At 38.1% G+C, this 24,693-nt stretch overlaps 1 protein-coding gene across 1 annotated transcript in view; it reads left to right on the top strand.

Moving 5' to 3' along the window:
- The window catches only part of LOC145766623 (uncharacterized), a 78,992-nt gene extending 54,789 nt beyond the window's left edge, over positions 1 to 24,203 (top strand). The window contains exons 18-23 of the mRNA XM_082578336.1: positions 11,157 to 11,441; positions 11,781 to 12,008; positions 12,578 to 12,740; positions 12,859 to 12,993; positions 13,523 to 13,695; positions 23,310 to 24,203. Coding sequence (XP_082434462.1) covers positions 11,157 to 11,441; positions 11,781 to 12,008; positions 12,578 to 12,740; positions 12,859 to 12,993; positions 13,523 to 13,695; positions 23,310 to 23,465 — 1,140 coding nt within the window. The 3' untranslated portion in view covers positions 23,466 to 24,203. The remainder of the gene's footprint in view (positions 1 to 11,156; positions 11,442 to 11,780; positions 12,009 to 12,577; positions 12,741 to 12,858; positions 12,994 to 13,522; positions 13,696 to 23,309) is intronic.
- Positions 24,204 to 24,693: the final 490 nt, after the last annotated feature.

Here is a 24,693-nt window from a genome sequence, read left to right as displayed (position 1 = left end):
AAGTTAGTTTTGTTGTAAACATCAGTCTTTGTAAAGGTTTAGTTATACATAAATTGTGCAAACTATTACCAGTGGGTTTGGTACTTTTTTCAACCGGTGTATATAGCTGACGAATGTCATTACTTGACAAAACATTTTCTTTATAATATATTTTTTACCTAAGCATTTATCTCGAGTTTATAACACTATAACGTTATTAAGGGATGTAAAGGAAAAGGGAGATCAATTCTAAGTGCGGGATTCGAACCCACGCAGATGTTAGGCGTTGGTTCTGAAGACCTACATCTTAACCTTTCGGTCAATAAATTTCTTCCAACGAAACTTGTTATTGCTTCACATGATGCAAAATAAACGATTAATTCAGTCAAGTACAAATGAGGTTGAAAATTGATCATCCCCTCGGGTAGACCTATTATAAAAAAAAAGTGCATCAAGCAGTACGTGTAGAATTTATTGATTGATGCTGTTGTTTGTAAAGGTTTTATTAATATGAACTCATGTTGAAATTGCTCTACCAAATTAAACTCATCAAGTAAAACTTTTGATCCACAAAGCTACCAATTAACTCATAATCTGTTCTTTCACAAAATAGCAAACTGATTTTTATACAATAAAATCGTTGCAAACTAAACTTGATAAAATAAAAGTTTTCAAACTGAAACTCATGACGTGTTTTTCTACAAAAATGCAAACTGGAATATATAAAGTTTGTTTTGCAAAATCAGAAACAAAAGCTTATGAAGCTCTGTTCAACAAAACTACAAATTAAAGTAAAAAAAAATAAAGTTTTACAAAGTGAAAATCATAAAATTAAAGTTTCTTCTACTTGTAAGTTAAATCTCACGAAGTAAAACTTTAATCTAGAAAGTTACAAAATTGAAGCTGACAAACTTGTCTTCCAAGAAAAAGCAATCTAACATTTTAAATAAAAGTTTTACAAACAAAAACTCATAAAATACTTGTAAACTCATAAAAGCATAACAAACTCATAAAAAGCATCATTGTTACAAATATTATGACTTTGTTTTATGACTTTACAAATCAAAAAAGTTTCAACAAATTGCAAACTTTGTTTTTTTTTAAACTAAATTCTTGAAATAAAACTTTTTGTTCTGAAAATTTTAAAAACTATTGATTACAAAATAAGCTAACATTTTTGCTTTGGGTTTGTTGCTTGTTCTTATTTTGTGAGGATACTGTCTTGCAAAATTTGTGCTATGCTTTTTTGAGTGTCATTTCATGATCTTCTTACAGGAATACTATGTTGTAAATTGTGTGTTGTTGCAAATTTGTCCTCGTTATGTTTTTGTGTGTCTGTTGTAAATTATGTTGCTGTAAATTTGTTGTCGGTATTGCAAACATTTATTGCAGGAGTTCATTTAGGCGCTTACCAGGTCGTGTTCTTGTGATTGTTCAGTAATTAAAAAAACATGAAAGTTTTTTCTACAAAAAAATCAAGACAAACTTAAATTTATGTCATTTTTACAAAGTTATTAACAAGGTTTGAGTGGTCTCATATCAAATATAATTTCAAAGTTTAATACATTTACAAACAAATTACTATCAAGTTTTGAGCTAAAACCGTTTGACAATCACGAAAGCGAGATTAACCGCAACCAAGATGAAACAATGCAGGTTTTGTTAGGTCTTTGGAGTGACCTGGAAGTGAACCGACAACCATCGAACATATAGAGATTAAAATTAAACAGGATGAATTAAAATAAGTGTTTCTATACAGTTGGAGGTAACTGCGAAAGGTTACAGAATATAATGAATCTCAAAACTAGCTAATAAGGGATTAAGGACCCCTTCAAAACATTGGATTGCAATTAGTCAAGATTGCAATAGTTGCCGAAATACTCGAATTTTTCTGTAAATAATCTAAAATTGCTAAATTTTTCAGTATATCTACTGTTGCAACTGATAGTCAAGCCAACAAGTTCTTGCTACAATATTGAACTTGATCAGTTTTTATACTGTGTACTCGTAGGGTGGGTCGATTTCTCCATTTATCCTATAAATTTGAACATAGGTGCGACTTTACCTTCTAAACACTTCCTCAAAGTTTTAAATCGTTTTGTGCACAGCAACCCATTACCCCAGTGACCCTCTGTTTCTATAACAGGGTTGCCAGATTGGGCGAAAAGTTGCGGAAATTTTTGTCATTTCATTCCATTTTTTTTGCCCAATCCGGCAATCCTGCGCAGTGAGAGAACTTCTAATAGTTGTGCGGTTTAACACGCCACAAAAAACTTTGTGAAACTGACTCTTTATCTTATTCATCCGATAACGATCTGAGTTTCATGGAGAGTGTCTCAACAAGTAGTGCCTACAATACCATCCCAATCCCTTGTGTTGCAAGGGAAGCCCATCAAAAGATGGTTTCTGACGAAACAGTTGCTGCTATTGCCACTGCTACTTTGCATGATGTGTTAGGAAAAGACTTCTCCACAGACATCATTATTAACCCACGGAAAGTGAGACATAGCCGAGTCAAGAGGCCTAGTCTACTGGATTGAAACCAACCCAACATGTCGTCAATAATTTTATATCGTCTATTTTGATGGGAGAAAGGATGAATCACATGTCTTTGATGACTACCACCACAGGAGAAAAATAAAAGAATACCATTACGTTTTACTGACACAACCTGATGACATCTATATTCTACATCTCTCATGTCACAACACCAAGTGGTCGTTCAGTTGACATTTTAAAATGTATGATCGACGAGAATATGAACATGGATGGAATTTGAATAACAGGTTATGACGGGACAGCAGTGAACACTGGGAATCGTAATGGACTAGTTGCTAGAATCAGTAGCGTAGCCAGGAATTTTGAAAGGGAGGGGGTTTGACCACCCAGCGGCGGGAGGTCTGGGGGGCCTCCCCCAGAAAATTTTGAAAAATTACTTTGAATTTGGTGCATTCTGAGAGCATTTTCAACAAAAATGTGTGTACGAATATTCCTGTAAAATGGTGCTGTCTGGTAGCATAGCAAAAGAATAAGATCATGTTTTCTTCGGCATTTTTTGGAAATAAAGCTAAGTCTCTGTGTTTTCTTGTTGCTAATTCCTGGCTGAGATGTTTGAATGTTTGGTATTGGCAAAACTCGCTCTTTTAATGCAATTTTGTTTAAAACTAGGCAATTTTTTATTAGACTGAAAGCATCATTCTCAATATCGTGACGTCAGACGCGTGCCAAAGGGGGGGTTGTAACCCCCAACCCTCCCCCCCCCCTTAATTGGCTACGCCACTGGCTAGAATAGAAGATCGTATCCATTGTGAAGTTCAGTGGAATATATGTAGGCCTATGCTGCCCATCAATGAGTTACCATTGCAGCATCTATTTGGATTAATTATTTGGAAAGACATCTGGTCAAGAAACATTCATTGGCGATATTCTGTGGTCAAACCTTATAGCCTTGGAGATCGCATTATTTGATAAATTTGAAACTCCCCATTTGTCAAATTGGACAATTCAAAGATTTAAGCACAGACCAGATGTACCTTTTGCAAATCTGCCATGCAATCAGTTCTGGGGAATGCTCTGAAACACTCTTACACAGAAATCCTGGGAAATATAATCATTCACAGGAGCAAATCGAATGTGCCGCTATTATGTTAGTCAAACCCATCCATCAGAAGCTGCTAAGACATTGACACGATTCATTGCAATTGTATATGGGCCTGTATGGTTTGCACTAAGATGGCCACAGATATCAGCGATGCTCCAGCAGTAGGTTATTTTTCCTATGTTACTTTTCCTTATGATACAACTCAGTTGTGGACTTGAGCCAGTATAGAAGTGCAGTCTGTTATTGACAAATCGATCAAGCAAAATTGTTATGCAGCTCACCCCGAAAGCACGAAACCTTTCATCTACAAGTAGGCTACAATAATATGAAGATTCCATCGCCCTGCTGATCAACTTAATCTTAATGCAATGGATTATATTGATATGATCGACTGGACACAGATTGACGTTACTGAACCACCATTATTATCATCTAAGAACGAAGAGTGAGGATGAACTTTGGGATGCAATAAACTCAGTCTCAGTAAAGTCGTCAATCGTCATACACACCACAGACTCAAGCTGTTGAAAGAATGATTCGTGTAGTCGCTGAGGTCAGCCTCAAAACTGTCGGAAAAAAGAAAAGGGACTCTATGATTTATTCTATATTAGATGCAAGGAAGCAGCGGCCTATATTTTAATCAAAGAAAGACTGTGTTATTATAGTTTAACATCCAGGTGTGGCTTTAACTCATTACAGTTCAATTGTGTTTCGTTTTCACTGTAGCCTACCTATTGAATATAATTTACCGTGAAGTAGAAAATTGTATTTTTCCATACCACCTGGGGTAAGTGGTTAGGAGCACACCATCACATTGAAATTTTACCACTTTATTTAGTATGGCAAGCCTCACCTAAATACCGATTTATGCGACAATCCGACAATTTTATGTGAAAATCGACCCACCCTACGTGTAGCCTATCATATACTGTATATGTTACTTTTTGTTTTTTCAACCATAGACAGATAAAACCAAGCAACCACACGACATTTAACATAATACATTAAACCAGTGCTTCCCAACCCTTTTCAGTTCGCGACCCACTTTTAATGCAAGTTTTATTGTGCGACCCACAATGAGATATGACATCTTTATTATGGGTTATGGCATCTTTACTACAGACGTAAGTACTGAAATAGTTAATGCGACACAACACCTCTAATTGTTACATTTTGTTACATTGTTGCATAATTGTTACATAATGATAATGCAATAACTTCCCGACCAAATAGAAAGCAGGGTGCACTGCACAATTCACATGGAAAGTCAACAAATGAAGTTAAGATAAGAGCAGCAATGGCGAAGGCGCACTACTGTTCAAGACCAAGCTACAGCTTGTGAGATCCATAGTAATGTCGGTATTTATACACAATTTTACCATTCAGTAACATTTAGAAATGCTTCGCGAGTTGTGACGCACCAATGGGTCGCGACCCACCGGTTGGGAAGCACTGCATTAAACAGAACATAAACTACAAACTACAAACGTTTTCGGCCATACACATGTTAGTCCTTTTCAAGTAACGAAAAATAACTGATTTTACATCTTTTTTTTTGGCTTAAATATAACAGTTCAATTATCTGTTTTTGTTTTTTTTCTTATCCGATCAAATGTCTGAAACCATTGTCCCAAGTAGACGGGATCATCGAGGAAGCATCTGTATTCCGGTCTAAGACGAACAATTGTCTGCACAGGCTTGTCAATTGATACTGTTCACATGTTGGCTCCAGTAACTTTTCTTTTAAAGCTAATGCTTTTGTAGCTTTTTCTGACAAACTCATATAAATTACGATGTATTGAAATAATTCACTTACAGCTATTTAAAATACACAGAATAGAATTATCTGTAGAATACAAACAATTTTACCTTACGGAAGAATTTGGATTAATTAATTTGATTTCCATTTGTTTTATCAATCTTTCAAATCGAGATACTCTTAAAACTATACAATAATTAATTTAGTTTTTATTTTCATCAAGCTTGATCATTGGACTTTCATGTTGGTCTCACTCAGGTGGTAGAATCTAACTAGTAACAAGTTTACGGCTCTGCTAACCGCTCCAGTACCCCTCGGCCAGGGGGGACCACGGCTGATTAAAAGCCCACTCATTTTAGTATGCTTAATGTTTTTTGACTGTTTAAAAAATAGAAAAGCTGCTACAGAAGCTCAATAATCAATATCTTAAATCATGCAAGGCTGTATTTCTTGCTTTCCAACTCCAGGCTGGGGGTCAACCATTGCCTGGGGACCCATTCAAAATTACTTCTTGCGGCGTATTTATGGTTGTAATTTTACATCTACCGGTAACAATTAATGCAGTAGAACTCGGTCAATCCGGATTCGATTAATCCGGATCTTCGCCTAATTGGGATAAAACTGGAAGTACAAATGATTTGTAATCTTTTTCTTGAGAAACAGCTTTGGATTAATAGGATCTTCGCCTATTTCGGACAAAAGTTGCGCTTTCTTTATCGCTTTATCCGGATTTGCCCGACAGTTTTGCAGTTTTATGCTAAAACGTAATAACAGAGTTTTAACAAAAAATTATGGATTTTTTCCGTTCATGAACAATATTCCCTCCTAACGCAAATTTCGTGCGCAAATGTCCAAACTCGTACTGTAACTTGAAAAGATGTCGGTGGAATTTTCGGTCGTAATGTTGGTGACGATTTTCCAATCGAAGACTTTGTTTGATTTTTTGTAAGTTTTCCATAGAAACTCGTCTTCGGTAACTGTTTTCAAAACTTTTGAGTGAACACAGATTATTCCGACACGCATGTCTGAAGATGAAACTTTTGCCAGTGTGTTTTTGCATTAGACGCAGAGTCTACAAATAGCCTACATTCATTTTACATGCATACTGCATTTCAAAAGAAGTCTATCACTGGGTCGCTAATGTGGTGATCAGGCGTTTCGGAATTGGCAGATGACCACACCAATGCATTCAATTTCGGTGAGTTTTACCGATACCCTTCTATCTAGGTAACCTCAGGCTTGATAGAACCGTTATCGGTTAATCCGGATCTTCGCCTAATCCGGATGGAATCGCTTGTCAAATCGAATCCGGATTAACCCTTTGCTTTTCAACGTTTTTTTGGAAGTTAACTGCTCAAGGGGGGGCCGTTTTTGGATCAAATTCAATCAGCTGTTACGAGTTATCCGCTGATGCTATTTCAACAGAAGTTGCACTGGTGTGAAAGCAAATCATTGGTCTATAAGTTTGAAAACTCATTATTTTAAAATTTTATATGTTAAACTTGATATTTCAATTTTTGCAAAGGTACCCAAAAACGACAATTTTGATTTAACTTGCCGCCTTTAATTAACCGTGCTAATCCGATTTCATGCAAACTTCTAAATAACAAAGAGCTCGATCGAACGCACGAAGTGTGTGTGCGGTGTGCCGAATCATTGCATTGATTAGAATTTACGACTTGCGAGCAAATCTTATTGTAAGCTACTCACTGATTCTAAAATAGTTACAATCAGAGTAATATTGTTACACGAATTTGAAAAAAACAAAACTGCGTTTGTTGTCTTACATTTTTATCCTAAACTAATGCATTCCGAAACTCGTGGCTAGCTTCTAGTTTTATGGAACCAAATTTCTCATAAGTAACACCTTAGCCTGCTTGAATAGCTGTTTACATCTTCGTTTGTGTATTTTAGGTCAACAATTGAGTTTGTAGAATGAATATTTTTAGTAGAGAGAAGACAATTGAACAAGTTGTTGAAATAATCTGAAATTTCTAAGTTCAAATTAGGTGCTTTTGAAATTGTGAATTTGTGTCAAGTCGCAACACAAATATCATGCAGGCTACATCATAAGTCATTTCGCTTACGGGTGTTTATAAACATGACTCATAAATTACATCCACAAAAATACAGCATTTACATCAACAAAGCTAAGTTCGAAGCTCACTGTTTATTGAAGATTGTGTCAATCAATTTGAAAATACATTTTTAGTCAGCCAGCGTCGAAATAATGCAACAGCGAATTGAGGAACATGCGTAAACAAAGGAAATGTGAAATAACCCACAGTCAGCAAATCTACATAAATTTAATGTTTACAAATGTTGAATCAATGTAAAAGGACTGGATTGCTGACTGGGTCCTTATTGTTTGAAGCACTAAAAATACGCGTAAAAGCGACAACGTCAGCAAGGCAGTGATTATGTTTCTGGCCAAAAAAAAACATTTTACTGAGATACAATAAACATAATCATTTTGTGCCAGATTGTGAGAAGACTTCCTAGATTCTTTCCAACCATTTGCATGATTGCAAATTATTTTCTATAACTTTACATTGCTAAAAAATGGCTTCTTTGTTGAAACAACGTGGCTACAATTCTATAAAAAATTCTTAGGCCTACTACATTGAAGTAATGAAATTTTTTTTGTGATTTTGCTGATGACGTTTTACAATATCCGAGAAGTAAAAAATAATAATGATGAATTATTTTACAAAACCGTGGTTTGCAAGTGCTTCACAAAAAATTGTTGGGGGAAAATTTACTATTAGACGTAAAACGTTTGTAAAAGAAAATTGTCGGTTTACGTATTTATAATGTTTATTGCGCTGTTATCGAATTATAAACTGCCTGTAGGCTATTGTCTACCTTTGTGGTTGCCGGCCAGCTTAGAGCAGCATGCAAACTAAGCGTTTATGTTATTTGCATCGTGTTATGATTCTTGAAAATTTCCCACAAGGTCTTTATTTTTATCGTGATATTTTGTGCCTCTTCTGTCCTAAACTTGAAGTTATTGTGCAGCACTATCCACATCGGTTTTTAGACTCAGTCTTCATTGAAAATCTTTTGTGTGGTGCATCATTTCAAGTAGTGTCTTCCCCTAAACTGTTACACAAATCGCCCAGAACCAGGTTGATTATTATGTATCTTACAGCAGTTGAGAGCCCGTTATTGTATGTGTGGAATTATTACTGTAGATGTCTGACTAAATTCATGCCAAAGTCGAGCAAATTCTGCTTTCGGGATCCTTGCCGTTATTTACTGTATTTTTTGTTGATAAGTTTAGGCAGCATTTTTCCAAGATAAATGAAGACATCGGTATTGTTCGTCACTTAGATTTAGTTTTCTCAGCATTATTTATTCATTCTTTGATCCACTAGTTTGTCCCACTTTTGGTATAATCGGATCGTTTATAAATGGCGGGTCTTCACAATAGCCGGCCTCTTATACATTGGCGCAACGTATTCAGATGTTGAATCAATGATGAAGAAAGCTGATTTGTTGTTTGTCTTATGTGACGCCTAAATTTATGCCTCGTCTACAGTACAAAATATTTTGTAATGTACATTGTGTACATTGTACATTTTGTTTGTAGGTCTACATTACAAAATATTTTGTAATGTAGATGAGGCATTATCATCTTTATTTTGCGCTCTTTGGAACAAAACACAGTGCACTGTGAAACAAAAATACAGGACATAACAACAAGTAGGCGACATAAAGCAGTGAAGGGACGCCATCGAGTTAGCTGCTACGTGTAAATGGAGCCTATCTCATAATTTTGAGTGTATCTCACAATTACTGTTTGCAAAAACGCTATTTCTCTGGCTTCTCCCAAAAGCATTTGCAGTGATACATTTCCTCAATTGCAAGTTTTGTCAATGAGAGCATTTCCATAGAACGTTTATTTCGAAACCAGGTTTTCGTGTCTTTATCCAAGAGAAGATTTCTTATTGTAACGTTTTTTATTCGTCAATGAATATTATCTGCTTGAAACAACTGTTTTGAATAGTTTGTGGCCTCCATAGCCTACTATTTTGATCGTGGATTGCTATTCTTCTTTGTAGAGCTGATAACGCAAAAAAGCTTGCTTTTATTGCTTCTAATTAACAGCTTTGCGATCACTGGCTTTTCTTTGTAGCATAAGAAATAACGCGCTTTGTATTATTGAGGTCAAACCAAACAAAAGAAAGCAAGAGGATGCTTCTCTCTGCTCGCGCATATCGATACACGAAGCAATTATGAGCTTATGGCTTGTCATCGCAATGTAATCCATTTCACGCTTTGCTGGAAGTTAGCTAGAAATAGCAAAAATTCACCAAAATCTTGAATTTACAAGAAAACTACACAACTTTTAGCATCAAATTTAATATCATCAGATCCGCCTGGCAATTTTAGGAAAAGTCAAGAAAAACCAAGTGCATGGCGTTACTGTGCTTCAAATAATTAAAGAAAATATGAGGGGGGGGCCAAATCTGGCCTCCCTTTGAGGAGCAAAGTGTTAACCGAGTTTTACTGTACATAACCTTAAGTTTTTTTCCACTTTTTGTAAAAAAAATTCGCTAGCTTTGCTCGCCTACCACATTTTGTTCACCTAGCCGGAAAAATTGGCCTTGCATAGTTCAACAGTGGATTTAGGGAGCATAAAGTGTTTTGTGTCCCTCAAAAACAAATAGAATGATGGAAAATTCCGAAGTAAACACTGCGCACTCAAATACCCTAACTAATTAAAATTAAAGTGACAAATTTTATTGTTAATTGAAATACAGTAGGTTATGAAGTTTAATGTGCCGTGAAAATTATCGGCTTAGCCTATAAGGCCTAACTATTTTTTTTCTACAAAATCTTAAGAAGTTGTTTACTCTTTGCTAAAATGAGGAATGTATATTTTTTTCCTTTATTGAAAGAGTTTGCCGTTCTAAATGCTTTCTTGTTTTATTTTTAAGCGCCATCGCCAAACATAGGGGCCTACTAGTGAATTTCGTGAGGAGGTAGAGGCGAGATGGTGCTTACACGGCGTGGACTGGACAGGTTCACCCTAAAAATACCGAGTGGTCATTTTGGATCGTTTTCATTATTGTTATGAAAGTTTGTGTTGATTAGTTTACGCATGCGAAGCACTATACCAGTGCTTCCGAACCGTTGGGTCGCGGTCGCGAAGCCCCTTCAGGTGGGTCGCGAAGCATTTCGAAATGTTACCGAATGTTAAAATTTTCTAAAAACTACCGATATTACTATGGATCTCACAAGCCGCAGTTTGGTTTTGAACAGTGCTGCGCCTTCACCATCGCTACTCTTATCTTTATTTGTTGACTGTCCATTTTCATGAATTGTGCACCCTGTTTTCTGTTAGATCTGGAAATTATTGCATTATCATTACGCAACAATTACGCCACGTAAAGACGATGGTGTTGGACTTCGGGAACCAATTGCAACAATATAACAATTATGCAACAATGTAACAAATATGTGTCACAATTTGATGTGTTGTGTCACTTTAACTGTTTCAGTACGTAAGTCAGTAGTTAAGATGCCATAATAAAGATGTCATATCTCATTGTAGGTCACACAATAAAACTTGCATTAAAAGTGAGTCGTGAACTGAACAAGGTTGAGAAGCACTGCACTGTACCATACAGGCTACTGCAATAAATAAAATCGGTATTTTGAAACAGCAGTGTTATCAACTTGGTTATGTTTGGTTGTGAAAAATCTTGGCAGGTTTTATTGTTATTTTCATTACTTTGATGTTGCTGGAATTTGGTTTAAGTTTAAATAAGAATTTCCTTTTAGGGATCGACTCATTCGATTTTATTGCAGGATACAACAAACTCAAGTATTCAAGAGTGTGTCCACAGTTTGTCGTGTATCTTCGGATGGCGTGTTGCCAGGCATTTAGAAACCAACCTCCTCAAAGTATTTCAGATGCAACACTTTGCTTTGGATGTGGATGGTCAGATAGACAAAAACGACATTGAGGCTTGCGTCAGTCATTGCCAACCTTTGCTGACTCAACTCCAGCAAATGATGGACGCATTATCGCAATGGCTTCAGCCAAACTGTCTGTTGCTTGCAGGGAAAACCATATGGACTATCCTACGCAATGTATGTCACTGCAATCTTGAAGTTAATGTTATGCAAACAACATGAAGTGATATCACAACTGGTAGCCTACAGAGTGGATGCATTTTTTCTGTCTGTTGCACAATTATACAATTAACAATTCAAAAGTAACGTGAAAAGTTTCAAATAAACATTGTCTTTTTCTGTGACATTTTGTTGGTCTCAAGTATTTTACTTTAAAACACTAGCAACTTCAACAATAAAACAATCGCATGCAATCAAAATTGAACGCTCATTGTTGCTGCTAGTCATAGAGGATGAACATCACAATTCTGTCCACTGTGTTTCAAAGGATCTTATTATTTTCTCTGTAACATTCAGCACATCAAGAAAGAGGCAAGAACTTTCGATGTTTTGAAAGAAAGAACCAGAGCACGCGCGTTTGTGATGTTAGTTTTCCATCGAGAGATCCTGAAAATCTTCACCAGAAGAGGAATTGACGATTTCTTAGATGAGAACGAAACTTTGCATTCCCTGCATGCGTCATTGGAACTCCTCACTATGCCGACGTCACATGTGCTTCGGTTATACGATAACATTGAAAAGAAGGTTAGTATGCACGTCACGCTTATATTTGCACTACCGGTAAATTTCTCGTGTCCCCGGCTAGGTTATGTAAAGTATTGTTTTCGTTTTGATGACAAGAAATAAATCACATTGATCAACTAAAAACCAAACTGTAAAAAATTTAATCAAATAAATTAAACTTTCAATAAAGTTTTCTCAGCGTGTAATGGTCCTTTACATTTGTACCACTGAGGATAAGATTTTATAGTAGGCTATTCTGGATAGCGATGATAAAATAAATGCAATGTACCGTTTAACATTTTTGTCCCATGTCAGACAAGCTATGTAATAGTTTAGTTTCCCTTACGTTTTCATTCCAACGTGCAGCACCGTACTTATTTCCTTATCTCAATGTAGAAAGCAAATGTACAGAATTTTAACGAAGATAAACAGTCAGAATTAATTTCATTTTTATTGCTTTTTCCACTGCCTTTCACGTTTGAATCCGGATATTTATATGAACAATTTTGTTTATAAGAACTAGAAGTTTCGTACGAATAGTGATCTGATTTACAACGTCATGCCGCATTATATGCGTCATAACTTTGTAGCCGCCAGCAACTCCATCGAACCATAACGCGAATTATCCGCATATTGGCGATCTCCCAGGAAAAGTCCTGCGAAAGTTGTGTCGTCAGCAAAGGTCGTTTTCAGGCTACCATCTGGTTCGCAGTGTATTGCTCAACATGGGATATGACAAGTCATGCAGTGAAGGTGAGTAAAGACGTGTTCTCGAACATTCGAAAGAAATAAATCTATGAGAAGGTCTTCTTTCACATTGAAGGCGATGCAAGTGAAAACCACACTAAACGCAAATCTTTATTTTCAACAGATAAGGACAAAGCAAAGCAGTTGTGCGAGGGATTGTTCAAAAGGGGCTTGATAGAATTAATAAACCCGAAAGACGTTTCAAAATGCCACATGCCTTCTCTGATCCCTGAATCTTCCCACCTAACTTCCAGTTACGGTGAGTGACTTGTATTGATGAAAATTAGTCAAGTAATTACTAGATACTGATGGATTCGTTAATATTAAACCCAATAGAAAAAGCGTTTGACCCTGGTTAAGATGATTTTTCTACAAGTCAGCAGTTGTGAACTAAACAAATAGCGTTGCAGCAAGTGATAAATGTGCTAGCAACGTTTTAGCAAGTGGCTGAAGTTAGCAAAAGATGAAACTGAGCCAGCAACAACTGAGCAAACCGAAGCTTAGTATGTCACAAGTTAGCAAAATTAGTTTAACAAGCGATGATCAAGCAAGTCCAAACTGAGCAAGTAAATTTTATTTGTTGACTTGGCAGTAGCTGAAGTGTAGGCTACTTGCTGAGTTGAAGCGCTTGCTGAGTTTTCGCATGCTAAATGGTCTGTTGACCGGGTGAGACTACAAGAGCAATGCACATCTTTGATTGTAATAAAGCGAAGTTGTATCGGTACTAACGAAGATCTGGTTTGATAAAGCAGTGAAAAAGATAACAATATTTACGTGTTGACTTGCAGAGAGCCAGGCTTCTGTTGCGTATCCCATGGTAAAGTCTGGTTTGTGTTACATATCGACGCCTAGTGATTTGTCATCAGAATCGGAACTGTCAAGCAATTACAGCGAGGAGCGAGTGTTTGTTGACGATAGAAGCCATTTCTACGGCTTCGTGCTTGCCCCTCAAAACATTCCGGTAAGTTTTCAAGTTGGATTGTTATAATACAATAAGTGGCGACTTTTTAAGCTAATTTCTTTAAAATTCGGTTAATTTTATCAGCTACTTTACATTAATGTAAACGCACACGTAGGCCACTTAGGCCTACAATCAAACTCATCAAAGATAGAACATTGAGAACTTTATCTTCATAGTGGAAAATCTTATGCTGAATTTTATGCTTATCGCACAAACGTGACTCAACATTACCCTATAATGTGATCCACAAAAGATGCAGTCACTATCAATTAGTGTGCAAAAAATGGGTTAGGCAATTTAACGCATTAGAGAACAACTACACGCCCAGTCAAGCTGATGCAAGAGAGAAGCCCAATTACGGATCAAAAGATACATCAAATTGGACTTGGTCGTACATTTATTTTTAACATTCTAAAAATTAACTAGGCTACTAGCAAACAGCTACGAGTAAGAATGAAATTGAAAAATTTCCACCAGGGATATCTAGAGAAGGGGATACGAAGGCTCAGAGCGATTGCTGATTCTCATGACACTAGAAGGGCGGTAGTTGGTACCGCGTTAAACATGCGGTTCTTTATAAAATTGCAGAAAGTTTTTTAGTGCAGCTGGTAGGTACACTTAGCTACACAAGACAGTTAGCAAGTGTTATGTAAAACATATTTAAAGAATACTTGTTTGAAAAGACAGTTGAAAAGTTACCAGTTTTGCAGTTTAGCTGTTTTTTTTTTGACAAAACTTTTGTAGTTGGCGAGGTGTAAAGCAAGTATACGCCTATACGGGTAGTTGAATTAACAAGTGATTATGAGCATTCACTGAGTATCCATACATGGTTGTACTAGTGCAATGCAGGTTGTCATAACAAAGTTTATTAAATTACTATATGTGCCAATTGTCATTTTACCATATACAGAGATTGTTTAAGATGAATAGAAGCCCTTCTATTGTCAGACGTAATAAATGCCTTCGTATCCCCTTTTTTAGATATCCCTGATTTCCACACACAACTGAAACATATTTATGGAAGCAATTCTATGCAAACAGTATCTTAAAAATAGACTTACAAGAGTTTTGTAATTATTTTACTACCATCAAGTTAAACTGGCGCTAGGAACAGGAAGGTACTGTACAGTGTTGTACAGGTAAAATATGATTTCTTTTTTGACCGTGCTTGTGTGACATCATAAAGTGACTACAAACTTTGATTATTTGCGAACATTTCGGTAGTTTATTGGTAATTGAAAGCTAGTAAAGATACAAACTTAACCCCCATCGTCAATTACCATTTGCAATCGACAAAGTCATTGAATTTGAGATGAAATATTTTTGGTTATAGGCTAGCCGCTAGACTAAGGCTATTATTTAAACAAGCTTTTAGTGAAAATGTTAAACTAACGTTCCTTTTTCTTAATGACGATTTTTGTTTGCTTATTTGAATCTAAACTGAATACTGAAAGATTTGGTTAGTCATCAGGACAATTATCGTTTCTAGCACTGATGACCAGGCAACTCTCTCAACAAAGTTGTGAGAAATCTTAGGAGACAACTTCAGCCAGGACATTAAGACCCTCTCAGCTTATCTCTAGAAATGGCGAATGAAACTCAGCGAAACTAAAACTGTGGCAGCAGCTTTCCATCAACACCAGGGGTCACCAACCCTTTTTGCATGCGGGCCACTTTGGCGCTAAGGAGAGCTGTGGAGGGCCGCACTAATAAAATTTTAGGTAGGTTGACTCTTATGCTAAAAAAGAACGCATTTCGTACCCAGTATCCAGCGATGGGGTTCTGCTCTTCGTATGGCGAAATGTAGAGGTTTGAAATGAATGCCGCAAACTGTTCTGCACCAAACATGCTTGGTAAGGATATTGATGCGTTGACAATGACAGGACAACCTGCATTGGCATACTCATTCAGTAGAAAGGATAAAGCCAGGACCCTTGGGAAAAAATCTGCTATCAAGGTCGCTCCTGATCGAACCATTGATACTGCACTTCTTTTTCAACGCTTCATGGTGGTCTCCCAATCTGGACATCTATCACTGGAGGAAGTTATGTGTTACGAGCTTAGTCTTTTCCCTCCAGCTCTCTTTGAATCGAGACATGTATTCCGAAAAGCTGATAAGCCACAGTTAGCACACGCGATCTGTGATCACGTAAGTAATGCAATCCTACATTCTGTGCCAAAAGCGGAGTGCCACGTACTTAATGGCGGTTCACTCCTTCACCGCATACCATGGCAGCGTGGACAAAGCTATGGTGAAATAGCACGGTCATATGCTGATTTCACCATCCGGCAATATGGATCCGGTACGACCATTGTGTTTGACGGCTATGAAGAAGGGCCGACCATTAAAGACAACATGCATCAAAGAAAAGGACGTAATCTTCATCCCGTTGTCAACTTTACAGCTGAGACTATGTTCACAGGCAAGAAGGAGGAGTTCCTTTCACAAGATGCCAATAAACAAAATTTAATTTGGATGATAAGTGGTAAACTTCGGGAACAAAATTGCACCGTGGTAAATGCATCTGGGGATGCTGATGTAGAAATTGTGTAAGCCGCAGTGGAGACATCTCTTATCCAGACAACGACGCTAATTGGAGAAGATACAGATCTCCTTGTGCTAATTGTTTACTATGCACAAGAAGATAGTAAGGGCCTTTATTTCAGGTCAGACAAGTCCAAAGCTGATGGCAGTACCAAAGTATACAACATCAACCGTTTGAAAAAAACCTTTGGACATGACATGTGTTCTGAGTTGATATTTATCCATGCCATGACTGGTTGTGACACTACGTCTCGGATATTCGGTGTTGGCAAGAAGACTGCTTTTCCGAAACCTGTGCATGGAGATCCTGTTCTTCGGTCTTGTGCTAAAGCATTCACTGCCCCAAACCAGACCACAAAGATAATCGATGACCTTGGGTGCCAATAATGGCTGTCTTCTTTGATGGCCAGAGCACAGGTTCCCTTGTGACAATGCGATACAACACCTTCAACAAGAAAGTTGTCTCTGCTTCATCATTTGTAACGCCCGAGCGTCTGCCGCCAACTGAATCTGCTACCCAATTTCACTGTCGCCAAGTTTACTACCAGATAATGGTCTGGATGGGAAAAGCAGAGAGTATGGATGTCATGAATTGGGGGTGGAACCGGCAAAAAAATCGGCTCATCCCACTTATGTCAAAAATGAAGACTGCTCCAGACAGTCTCTTGAAGGTCATTCATTGCAACTGCTCCACTGCCTGTAAGACACTCCGCTGCTCCTGTAGAGGATACGGAATACCATGTACCGCTGCATGTGGACCATGCCAACTCGTCGTCGTCGTCTGAGCTTCTGGGGCCGAGGGTCTATCCTTTTACCACCCCAGATTCACGATGTTCCCGGACTACACTGGAAGGCTGCTAGAGAGCAGCCAGTCTTTAGTTTCATCATCCATGACGCGCAGACCTTCCACTCCGTTAGGTGGCTTGAAGATGGCACAGTCATTGATGATGTGGTCTGCGGTCTGTTCCTCGGCACCACATTCACAGGAGGAGGAAGAAGCCATTCCCCATTGGTGCATGGTTGAGCGGAAAAGGCCGACGCCCGTACGGAGACGGTTGAGGCGCACCCACGCCTGTCTCTGTAGTGTCAGGCCGATTGGGCGTGTGTCGGCGTCGGGGATGAATGAATGGAGTCTGGTGGTGCTTGACCTCCATTCAGAATTCCATTTATGGTCCGCCCAAGTAGCCGCAGAGATGTCTTGTTCATCAGCTTTGTTGATCAGAAGCCGAGCGGCAAGAATGTGCCAACTGCAAGAATGTGACAATCCACATAACAAGTTTCTTCTATACGAGTCGGAAGAAGATGAATAGAGACAGCCGTAGGCAATAAGACAACAAACGGGCTGATCACCCTGGTTTACGATTTACCTTTGTAGCCTACTGTTGTAATTCCGATGATTTCTGAATGTGTCTGTGTCCAGACTTTAATGGTACGCCATTCTTTAGAACAGATTAATCCCATGTATTCATCTACTGTAGAAAGCCAAGTATGAGCTTCCTGTTGGTTGCAGTTTTTCTTGCAGTTTTTCTTGCCTGTTGGTTGCAGTTTTTCTTTTTCTTGCCAGTTGCAGATGCCGGGTATTGATAGTACCTGTTATGCCACATGTAATATGCTGTTATGATAATTCCATCTTATTAGGGGAGATTGGGGATACTATGGACGGATTTTCGAGTGTTTTGTTTTCGAAAAAATGTTTTATTTTAAAGTGTACTGGAAACCGTTTTGCACCAATACATATGGAACTTATTCAGATAAAAATTGAGGAGTTGTCTCTGAAAATTTTACCACTATTCAGCTTATCAAGTTGCCAAAAGTATAGAAACTGAAATGTTGGAAAACCACTTTTCTCAAGCTCGTGTTACATAATGGAAGTCAAGATGATTTTGTTTGCGGTTTTACTCAAGCCTCAAGTGAATTTTCTAATATCGTGCTCTGCTCTGTCTGATGTTGGCCTATCGCTGCGTCCGAAATGTTTCCGGGTTCCCCCAGGTCGTATATTATATACAAATCATACGTATCTCAGTAGATAATCAGCCTATTGTAATTTAACCTATTTAATTCGATTCATTGACCCCGAAAACCTAGGGATAGACACCTAAACCGTCTTTCTATCTTGAATAGCAATTGAGATATAGGCAATAAAACATCCCGGAGGCCATCTTGGACGCCATCTTGAAAATGACCACTTTCTGGAGGTCCGATTTTGGTAGACTTTTAGTATGTTATTTAGTATGCCCATAGGTAACAGAATCCGTTGAAAATCTTTTGTATCAATTTTTTTGGGGTTCAACCTTATATTGACTCGTCTAAGTGTAGATGTAGACAGTTTTTAGTCAGTCGAGGCTGGACAGTGGACAATGCAGGCGTTTGCGTATTTCGGGCTTGTAGTGTAGACCAGGTTTAAGGTGTTGCGACCGTGCCAAATTTCTCAACTCAATAACTTACTTCGGTCACAAGCACGTTTTAACGTTTGCGTTTTGTCGCTTCTTCCTTTTTCTCTACCTTTGCTATGTTGACGTGTATTGTTTTTGATATGATGGTCAGAAATAAAAAACAACTGAACTGAACTGATTTCAATTTCGATTCGTTTAGCGGACGCTTAATCTGTTAAACACGCGGCGACCGAAATGAGATTCATGGCGGTCTGGATTTCACATCGATAGTTTTGACAGAAATGAAACCGATATCAAGTGGTTGCGGCTATGTAAACACGCCGCAATGAGATCCTAGCAATGAGATTAGCCCTGGTAGTTTGATTATACTGTAGTCAGTTAACTGGTAGTGTAGCAGGGCCGGATTTAGCTGATGGGGGCCCGGGCACTTTCAGATCGGGTGGCCCCTGAGCAAAATAAATTTTCGCGACTACGGCGCGAAAAACCACCTCTACGTCTACAGTACCGTAGCATTAATCCAGCACTGCACTGCACAGCATTTTGCAGAAACTTCAAAGGCTGAAAGAAAAAAATAATAATAACATAATATCACATTTTTCCACGCAGGGGGCCCTTCAAAAGTCGGTGGGCCCGGGAAACCTGCACCCTATCCCCCCCCCCTTAAATCCGGGCCTGAGTGTAGTAATTTGTATAGTGTAGCACGTAAAAAGAACTTGAACATAAGATAAATAAAATAGTTTTGTTTTTGAAGTCATAATAATAGAATTTTTCCACTGGTTTACAATGTTGGTTGTGCTTTTAAACTAGCCATCTGCAACCAATCCTCCCAATTTCTGAAAGATATGCTGCAAGGTGTATTAGGAAAGGAGAACTTGAGCATTACATCAGTGCAATATAGGCATAGCTTTATATTTGTAAAGTCATGATGATATACATTTTCAACTGGGACTAGTCTAGAATGTTGACTAATTTTTAGACTGAGCACAAAGACTTATTGTCAATGTCATCTGTCATCTGGACTGGTGCACTGGTAGAGCAAATAATTGGCCAATAAATTAAGCTAGTCCATTCTTGAAGAATACAAGTGATACTATTGACCCAAAAGAATTTTAAAAATACTTGTGCTATTTCGGTAGTGGTTAATCTACCCTTTGGAATTGCATGTTTTATTGTAGAATCTATTTTTATTTTTGGAAGAACCAGCTTAATTTTCAGCGTAGGCTACTCAGTAGCCTAGTTACAGACGCGAAAATCACTCATGCGTAGAGGCGGTATTCGATTCGCCCGAAACCAAAAGCAGTCGCAATGAGATGGCATGTGAACAAAACTTTTTTCACGCCGCTTTGAGATTTCATTTCGGTGATTTTCATTTCGCCTATCATGTAAAGGTGGCCTAAAAAAGCAATGAGTTGGTTTTGATCTTTTTGTGAGAGTCTACAAAACCGTCTTTCTTTGATTATTAGACAACTGTCAATTACGGTGCTCAGGGCCCGATTAACCATGAGGCACACGAGGCACAGGCCTCAGGCCCCTTGGTTTTGGGGGCCCCTATTTTTTTACATTAGTAGGGAAAGTACTATAATTTGGAACACCTAATGAAAAATCTTAATATTTTTAAAAAGATCAACAACATTGGGATGCAATTAACTTTATTTGATTAGTTACAGGCTAGTTGGTTTGCAAAAACAATTCCAATCACAAAAACATAACACAAACAAAGAAAACTACATTATTATTTCTTTTTATATAGTGGTCCATATTGTCAACTCAGTTTCTAAAATGGACCACCCTGTTTCATAATATGGACCACCATACTGTAATATGGACCGTTGTCATGTGAAAGTAAATTTATCAAGGAAGTCAAACTTCAAAGGGATGAAATAGAACACAAACACTCAATAAAGAAAAATAGTCTGAAACGTTCATGATAGTCATTTCAAACAAGTTTCAAATCATTGATCGTTGGCACAGTTGTCACTATAATAAAAATGAGCATTTGATATATCAGCATAACTTTCATGGGCCAATTTCTTGCACTGACAACACTGAATCCAATCCTCATCAGTGGACTCGTCACACACAAGACAAGTGCATGAGAAGCAGCATTGCTTGGAATAACTCTCTTTTTTGAAAACTTGTAGGTTAAAGCCTTTTCTCACTTGTTATACTGGTTTAACTTTTTCTGTGAACTTGATTTTATGTTTGTGTGGCGTACCTGTCAGCACAGTAGCCTTTGTAGTTTTTCTTCGTTTTCTTCCCTTCGTAACTTTTTGGAAGTGGGCTTATGTCCTCGACAGATACCCTGCATGAGTGCTAACTGAACATTAACAAGGTTGTAAGTTCTTAACACTCAATGACGATGGTCCTAGTGCTTGTAAGATTGCTTCATATGGTGCATCAGCTAAAGTTCCAGCATTTAATTCTGTTGACATGATAGAATTTTTTTCTTGTGACAAAGGTGAAATGTTTCGAGAAATTGCATCTTGAGTAGACATATCTTGATCATCAATTATCAGCGGTGATACATTGTTTGGAGAGGTGTCTACTTCATGAGGCTTGTCAGTAACTTCAGCTGAGTGAAAATCACTTTCATCAAATACAAGAGGATTAATGGGGTAAATTTCTGCTTTTTTAAATCCAACTTAAATCCAATTTCCATGCTTAGACATGTCGTCAGAACTTAATCAAATTGTTTATAATATCAAAGTGATTATGCAAATTACTGGTAGTAGCTTTTATCACTATAAGAAAGCAAGTTACAAATATATTTTATTTTTATGATGCACTCTAGAAAGTTTGAAAAAAATGCATAAATCTCATGGAACTTCATTTCTATGCCTGTCTTCATTACTGAGAAACAAATTTCTACCAATAGACCATAACCTGGACCACTGGTCCATATTACCAAACAGTTAGGTGGTCCATATTACTTTAGCATAATCTTATGTTGCTTGGTGTCATTTAGAATTAAACAGTGGACATTTCGTCAAGATTTTGGCAGATAGTCATTAGTAATAGTCCTGCAGATTAATTTTGTATAATGTTTTGTAACTGTAGCAATATTTGAAAAATTCTCAATAGTTTAGACAAGCAAAATAACATCGCAGACCCCCAAATCACAAAACCTCTAGTAACAACAAAGAACCAGCTCAATCCTTTGAATCTGAAATAGTAAAAACTAGGTCAGTAAGAAAGGTTAATTCAAGCTGTTCACAAACCATGAAATTATTTACTTCAGTCATGGAAAAAACAGCAGTGGTCCAAATTATCAGCCGGTCCACTTTATAGCACTTTCCCCTACCATAGGCGTAGGTAGTGAAAGTTGTTGTGCCAGTGTGTGTACACTTGTTATTTTTGAGTAACAATTTGAAATTGTGTAACGATTTTGCAGTAACAGTTGAGCACTCCTGCTCTGCATCAAAAGCGATTGCCAATAGGGGCCCCTAAACTTAGCTGTGCCTCGGGCCTCCGTGAGCCTTAATCAGGCCCTGACCATGCTTATCAGCATGGCAAGAATTGTTGGTTAACAACATTTTCGCAGTACGAAGCTAAATATTTTTCAACTGCCCGGAAGCATATTAATTCCACTTTGTACGTGTTTTAATCAACCACTGGGACAGTGTGGCTGGACAATGTGGACATCGCATTGGAATAACTTTAGACGATCCCCACCTAGAACTACAATCTGATTGGTCGGTCGGTGGAATCGTATCCAAAACGAAAATATGCTTTCCGGAAAGTATTTTTTGCCTTCATATACTTTAACTCTTCAAGAAAAGTATTTTTGGTTATACTTGTACGCTGATACCTTCCACGGACCGCACATAACAGCGTGGCGGGCCGCTTGCGGCCTGCGGGCTGCCAGTTGGTGACCCCTGATCTACACAATCCGGAAGCTGACCGTGAGCTACATGTCTAGAGCAATGAAAAATCACTGTCTTTCTGCCCAAACCAAAATACCGACTGCTCGTGTAGCGGCGGGTGCAGCCACCATCTGGTGTCTCTACGCAAAGAACTGCTTCAGCAGAATTCTGTGCACCTGTTTGGTGCCGCAGTGCTCATTGCCACAACATCGACATTGCCATAAACAGCGTTCTGCGCACACTGACCGAATGCCTGCGTCACACAACGTTGGACAATCTTCCCATTCTTGCTGGCATCCAATCTGCTGAGCTTCGTACGAAGAAGCCACTCTGTCTCATTAGCTCATATCATAGCCTTCCAGTGTAGTACAGGAACATTGTGTTTCTGGAGTGGTAAAAGCATATATCCTCCGCCTCAGAGGCTCACACGATGAAGAAGACAGTGAAGGTAGATGGGAAGAAGAAACGAGGACGTCTATAAAGAACATGGGAAGAACAGGTGAAGAATGATGCAGACAAAGTAGGGCTGAAGGAAGAAGATGCCATGGACAACAAGATGGAGAATAGGAGTAAAGGCAATTGCTGCAAGGAAAGAATTGGCCAACTCTCTAGTGGAGATGAAGCCGAATTTGGATGATGAAACCGAATTTTGATGATGAAACCGAATTTGGATGATGAAACCGAATTTCGATGATGAAACCGAATTTGGATGATGAAACCGAATTTGGATGATAATGATGATGATGGTGAAGGTGATGATGATGACGACGATGATAAAACTGAATTATCAATTTTTGTCTATATATTTTTCAGCTTTTGCACTTCAGCAACTCCATCGGTGACGACTTAGACCTTGACTTCTTGAATCAAATCCTTCGTGCTCGACGTCATCGTGACATCACTGCACGAGAATCGTTACGTCAGCGTGCCATTAGAACAAGATCGATGTTTTTCTCTTGTTTTCCTTAAGTGTTTTGTGGACAACAAATCTTTATACCATGGCGACCTATATACACAGGCCATGCCAAAGTGCAAGCTTTATATATGATTGGAGACCGATCTGTCGGCAGCTAAAATTGCCATTAAGTTTCATCGTAGTCCGCGCGCTATCATCCGGGCGTCCGAAAGGACAGAATTACAATAAATTGAGTTTCGCTTTTAGCAGCGTGATCGTTGCTTATTTCACAATGTAGCTATTAACGATCTTTTTTACCCCAATGCCGCGAGTTCGCTGTGATAATAGCAAATTGCACTAGCTTTCGGAACACAATTTCCTAGTCATGTGCCATGACTATTGGTCATGCTGTTGGTGCTGAAAACAACAACTCACTGACTTCAACACCATTCGTCATAGGCTCATAGCACATGACTAGGGAACTGTGTTTCGAAAGCTAGCGCAATTCGCTACTACCACAGCAAACTCGCTGCATCAGGCTAAAACAGGTCGTTGGTATCTACATCGTGATGTAAGGACAGAATTTATTACATGCTGGTCATGAAACATCTTATCAGCTCCCTCTGCACTTGAGACAACTATTTGTTAACAATTTTTACTGCCATTCTACTGCTGCATAGCCTACGTAGAAATTTCTTTTAATGTGTCATATGCAGGGCCTCCGAGAGAAATCAGGACTGGTCGGAAAACAATGCGTAAAATGGGCCCCAAATTTTTTTTTTAGCAAAAATAAAAGCAACGAGTTTGTATCATGGTTTGGTTTGGTTTTTGAATATTTATGCTCTGACAAACAAAGCCTTGATAGGTTATTTCTGGTAGTTTCGCATACTTGTAGAATGTAGAGGCTCTTGACGCAGGGCCAGTTACCGAAACTGGCAGAGTGAAGTTTTCCAATTGGGACATCTGATTCTAAAGTGGCCCAAGTTAATTTGGGCCACTTATGAGGTTTTGATGGAATCTTGCACAAAACGATATAAGGTTGTTGCTGACAAAATTTGGAGTCTTTAGACCAAAAAAATTTTTTTTTATTAAGTGTCCAAAAGTAAACCAAGTTAACTTGGTCTCTTGGATAAAAAAAAATGTTATTGCAAGAAAGGCCCAAGCTCACTTGGGCCATTCTTGCATTTACGATACTGCAATTTTCACCAAATCAATAGAACCAAGTTATAGCTTGTAATGATAAATTGATTGGTTGGTAATACTGTACTGCGTATTTTTTTAGTCTCTACTCCTTTGTTAACG

Source organism: Aplidium turbinatum, chromosome 3, assembly GCF_918807975.1.
Source record: "Aplidium turbinatum chromosome 3, kaAplTurb1.1, whole genome shotgun sequence".
In the NCBI taxonomy this organism is placed as follows: domain Eukaryota; kingdom Metazoa; phylum Chordata; class Ascidiacea; order Aplousobranchia; family Polyclinidae; genus Aplidium; species Aplidium turbinatum.
The sequence above is the reverse complement of the archived record's forward strand: the minus strand, read 5'-3'. Positions and strand labels throughout refer to the sequence as shown.